The following is a 5596-nucleotide window of genomic DNA, read 5'->3' as shown; positions in this document are numbered from 1 at the left end:
AACAGGTGGAAGCTTAAAGTATTATGGAAATATTACAAAGATTTCAAAATTGGTCTGAATTTTCTTGTGTCTGTATTTCGGATGGTGCAGCAGACAACTTCCTGAGTTCACGTCCTCTCATCTCCTGTTTAAGCAAAGGAAAGAAAAACCCAAATCAGTGTTACAGGTTTTGGAAGATCTCCCTGGATTAATGTAGGTCATTTTTTTATCCTAGGGAAAGCACAGAGGATGCCTTCTATCTCAATGTTTCCCTTATTTTATTGATTAATCTTTCACTTTTTCATTCACTTAACACTTAATCATCGCTTAGTATGTGCCAGGCACTGCAAAGATCCACTAGGAATATAAAATAAACAAAACAACATTTCTGCTTTCTAGTTACTCCCAAGGCCACTCTCCAGCCAGTTCTCCTGGGAATTAGCCAAACCACAGCCCTGTTAGGCACCATTGACCTTCTATTTCCAATGATGGGGAAATAGTCAAGCATGGGCTGGGAGCTTAGTTGTATAAAGCAGCAAGTTGCTATGGAGAGTTCAAACGTATGAGAGTGCAAGAATTTGGTTTGGGTGACCTTATCCATGTAAGATGGTCAAGACCATTGTGACCATCAGCTCTGGTTACAAACCTTGCTATGCCATTTAATAATGTGACCTCGAGATGCTTGGTTACTTGTACCGTACTTGGTTTCTTCATCTGTCAAATAAAAATAATGACATACGTCTACCTTGATATAATTTTAAATTATATCAATATATGTTAATTGCTTAGTGCAGTGCCTGACACACAGTAATTGTCCAATAGATGGTGGCTATTATTTTCTCTCTGGACATTTGATTTCCTAACTGCAAAACGAGCAAATGATCCTGACAGCCCACCCAAATGTGTGTGTTTTTTTTTTTTTTTTTTTTTTTTTTTTTTTTTTTTTTTTTAAGATGGAGTTCTGCTCTTTTTGCCCAGGCTGGAGCATAATGGATGGTGCAATCTCGGCTCACCACAACCTCCGCCTCCCGGGTTCAAGCGATTCTCCTGCCTCAGCCTCCCGAGTAGCTGGGATTACAGACATGCACCACCATGCCTGGCTAATTTTGTATTTTTAGTAGAGATGGGATTTCTCCATGTTGGTCAGGCTGGTCTCGATCTCCCAACCTCAGGTGATCCGCCTACCTCGGCCTCCCAAAGTGCTGGGATTACAGGCATGAGCCACCATGCCCGGCCTTTTAAAACTTTTTATTAGAGCAATCCTCCCTCTTCCCACTCCAAGCAAGGTTAGCCCCTGATCAATTTTCCCTATCTTAGGATGTCAAAACCTCTTCTTTTACTCACCCCAAGGACCAAGGACAGGATTAGATTCATTCCGGTGGTTTGTATTTTGTAACACAGGTTACATCACAATCTAATTTAAGCTTGAAGTTGTTAAGGTTGCCATCACAGCCAGAGAAGACAAAAGATTCACATCTTTTGGAGGTTCTGTTGTAGAAATATCTAAAGTGAACTTCATAGCAGCTTCCAACATTCATGTCCAATTTGCAGGGATCTGCATGAGAGGTTCCCATTGAGTTAGCGGGAATTGGTTAGGACCCAGCAGGAGAACTTGTCTTTATGGGCCCTTAAAAATTCCTACCTTTAGCCTGGAACTATTCTCATATTCAAGGACTCTGAAAGACATCTGGTTTACTTTTGGAATTAGTTACTTGGAAAAGTTGCCCTTGCACAATGCAAATTGGTTACAATTTCAGGTTGTTGTCATGAGCAGTGTATTGGAAAAGGAGAAGTAGTGATCAGTGAAAAAGGAGGTTCCACCACTAGCTTGTGCAGGGCGATGAGGTTCCCTACATTTCATATCTTACAGTTTATTAAAGTACGATATCCTCCTGCTTCCCCACATCAACTTCCTTTCCTTTTAATTGCCCACATTGGACGTGCAATTCAGAGTGCCTCCTCCCCAGTTTTCATACATTCACTACACTACCTATACTTCAAAATTTAGGTAACCGTGCCTGCTGCTATCCTCAAAGCAGGATGCATACTAAAATGCTAAAATGCATAACCTTGGGGTGATGCTCTTTCATTCTCATACCCCGTCATCTTCTCCTTTCTTGCCTTCCCAGAGGCAAACCCTCTGTTTTTATTGTTAAGAGTTGGGTAGTAAGTGGTTGGAACAGCCACAATCATGGTTGCATTGACAATCCAGCAATTGTTACCCACCTTACTCAAGCAGCCAGCCTGGAATTTACTCTCTGGTAAAGTTATATGCATAATCTTATTTCATACTCACAAATACCCTCTGCAGCAGGCACTTTTCTGGTCTTCATTTTACACACGGGGAAACTGAGACTAAGAGAATAAGTGGTTGAGTAACTTGTCCAAGGGCACACATCTGCTAAGTGAACAGGACCAGAACTTGGAATGTCTGACTTATGGTATAAACTGTGCTACTTTCTTATCCGCTGGAAGCGCTGAGCCTGCACACACTACAGAAGAAAGTCTCATTGCCTCTCACATTTACATTGTGAGCTCCTCTGAACAGGAATCATCTGTCCGAGAGTTCTAGATATGTCCATAGCCCAGATACTGAAAATGTCTTAATATGCTCTGTCTCCCACCCCCTTTCTCTCTCATCCCAATACATACTCTTCAATGGTCTGGGATCTTTGAAATTTGTCACAAAACCTCTGATTCAAAATCCTTCCAGTCCTTTGGACCTCCTGTAAAAGACTGGAAAGGACTTTGTGTCATTTCTGTTTTTTCTCATCAAACATCCAAAGGACCCCTAGTGTAAGTAATGCCCTGAGCTAAGGGATTAAGTGTCTACGGGTATTGAGTCAAAGGGTTAAGTGTCTATGGGTATTGAGTCAAGGGACTAAGTGTCTATGGGTATTGCCATGAAAGGAAGACCTTCCTGGACTACCTAGATAACACAGTTTTCTCCCAATACCTTCTCCCTCACTCATAATTGACCTTTGGATTTATTTTCTGCCTTAGCTTCATACCTTTGAGGTCTCCACATATCTTCTCAGCAATTTTATTAACACCACCCAATAATAGGGTATTCAATGAGCAGAAGATGAAGAACCTTAGAAGAAATCCCAGCTTGGCAGACTTCATGGTGCAGCAAGCAGCAGGCAGGATAGTTGTGGTATTACCTGATGTTATATTTTGGGCTTGATACTTGAGACGGCTGAGCCCACCTACCCCAAGGGCCAGGACTGGACATTACTAGGTGTTGAGTTGAACAGTGAGTGCTTGGGTACCCAGCCATGAAGCTGAAGGCCCCAAACTGATTAGACCTTTGATAGCGAGTCCCATGTTCATCTAGAAGCAATAGAAACTTAAGGATCAGAGCTTCTGCATATATTTAATCATGAAGGGTAGAATCATCAGAGCAAGGAATTAAAAAAGGATTTCTTCCTTTCTCTTTTTGGCCTTCTTCCTTTCTCTTTTTGGCCTTTTATGCACAGAAGAAACTAATCATGGCACAAGAGAAACAGTGCAGTAAGCACTATAATAATAGTAACAGGGTTGGTTATAACCTAGAGTACTACTTAATTCCAGGTGCTATTTTTAAGTAATTTATATATACTTAATATACCCTATGAAGTAGGTACAATTATTACCATCATTTATAGATGAAATGGAAACAGAGATTAGGTTACATGTACAAGGTCACTCATTTATTATGCGGTAGAGACAAGATTTGAATTTGGCTTCAGAGTTTTTGTTCTTAGTTACACTACACTATGCTATCTAGGAACATGAGGACATCTTGGATCTGTTTTCTCCTAAGAGTTTTGAAATTTTGGCTTACATTTACACCCTAAAACCACCTGATGTTGATTTTTTGGTAAAGGTATAACATAAGGATCCTTTTTCATTTTTCAGTGATCCCAGACCCGTTTATTAACGAGTTCCTCTTCTATTCAACTGCAAAATAATTTTGCTTAATTACATGGGATTGCTTCTGAGCTCTTTATTTCACTCCACTGTATACCCCCACTGCAAAGCCACACTTAATCTCTTGAACTTTGTTTATCTTAGGATTTTGTATTTTCATATAAATTTTAGTTAGTTTGTCAAGTTATTCAAAAGACCTGTTTTGGGCCAGGTGCAGTGGCTCATGCATGTAATCCCAGCACTTTGGGAGGCTGAGGTGGGTGGATCACATGAGGCCAGGAGTTGGAGACCAGCCTGGTCAACATGGCAAAACCCTGTCTCTACTAAAAATACAAAAATTAGCTGGTTATGGTGGCGAGTTCCTGTAATCCCAGCTCCTTGGGAGGCTGAGGCATGAGAATCGCTTGAAACGGGAGGCAGAGGTTGTAGTGAGCTGAGACTGCTATTGCACTCCAGCCTGGGTGACAGACCAAGACTCTGACTCAAAAAAAAAAAAAACCCAAAAACAAAAGACCTATTTCAGATATTCATTTGAATTGCATTGGATCTACAGATCAACTTGAAAAGAATCATATCATTATAATATTGTCTTTGATATATATATATATATTTCCATCTATTTAGATCTTCATTAATATTTTAAAGAAAGGTTTGGCCTGGTGCCGTGGCTCATGCCTGTAATCCCAGAACTTTGGGAGGCCGAGGCAGGTGGATCACGAGGTCAGGAGATCGAGACCCTCCTAGCTAACATGGTGAAACCCCGTCTCTACTGAAAATACAAAAAAAAATTAGTCAGGCATGGTGGCGCATACCTGTAATCCCAGCTACTCTGGAGGCTGAGGCAGGAGAATGGCGTGAACCCGGGAGGCGGAGGTTGTAGTGAGCCGAGATAGCGCCACTGTACTCCATCCAACCTGGGCGACAGAGCAAGACTCCGTCTCAAAAGAAAAAAAAAAGTTTATGATATTTCTAATGCATGTATTACAATCTTATTTACATTTTTAACATTATTGTAAATGCTGTCTTTAAAAAAAACTTCAACTTTTATTTTAAGTTCAGTGGTACATGTGCAGGATGTGCAGGTTTGTTACATACATAAACATGTGCCATGGTGATTTGCTGCACAGATCATCCCTACACCTAGGTATTAAGCCCAGCATTCACCAGGTATTCTTCCTGATGTTCTCCCTCTCCCTACCACCCCCATGATGTGCTCCAATGTGTGTTGTTCCCCTTGTGTGTCCATGTGTTCTCATCATTCAGCTACCACTTATAAGTGAGAAAATGCGGTGTTTGGTTTTCTGCTCCTGTGTTAGCTTGCTGAGGATAACTGCTTCCAACTCCATCCATATCCCTACAAAGGACATGATCTCATTTCTTTTTATGGCTGCATAGAATTCCATGGTGTGTGTGTATATATGTATACACACACACATATATATATACACTATATATATACACTATATATATGTGTGTGTGTGTGTATATATGTGTGTGTGTATGTATATATATATATAACATTTTCTTTATCCAGTCTATCATTGATGGGCATTTGGATTGATTCCATGTCTTTGCTATTGTGAATAGTGTTGCAATGAACATATGCATGCATGTGTCTTTATAACAGAATGATTTATATTCCTTTGGGTATATACCCAGTAATGGGATTATTGGGTTAGATGGTATTTCTGCCTCTAGATCTTTG

General features: G+C 40.5%; 1 protein-coding gene across 1 annotated transcript; it reads right to left on the bottom strand.

The window, feature by feature from the left end:
• Nucleotides 1–1349: 1349 nt before the first annotated feature.
• SPINT4 (serine peptidase inhibitor, Kunitz type 4) lies at nucleotides 1350–3105 on the bottom strand. Its single transcript, XM_028828451.2, has 2 exons — nucleotides 2991–3105; nucleotides 1350–1534 (listed from the first exon to the last, which is right to left on the bottom strand). Exons 1-2 carry the CDS (start codon nucleotides 3103–3105, stop codon nucleotides 1350–1352), a joined length of 300 nt encoding a protein of 99 aa, XP_028684284.2.
• Nucleotides 3106–5596: the final 2491 nt, after the last annotated feature.

This window comes from Macaca mulatta, chromosome 10 (assembly GCF_049350105.2).
Source record: "Macaca mulatta isolate MMU2019108-1 chromosome 10, T2T-MMU8v2.0, whole genome shotgun sequence".
Lineage (NCBI taxonomy): Eukaryota > Metazoa > Chordata > Mammalia > Primates > Cercopithecidae > Macaca > Macaca mulatta.
This window is presented reverse-complemented; position numbering and strand designations above follow the sequence as displayed.

Excerpts from the sequence above, each read along its gene's own strand:
- SPINT4 (XM_028828451.2), bottom strand. The coding sequence starts at position 3,105 with ATGAAGTCTGCCAAGCTGGGATTTCTTCTAAGGTTCTTCATCTTCTGC. Across the intron at positions 1,535-2,990 it reads GATATGTGGAGACCTCAAAG|ATCCCTGCAAATTGGACATG; the intron begins GTATGAAGCTAA and ends CCTCTCATGCAG.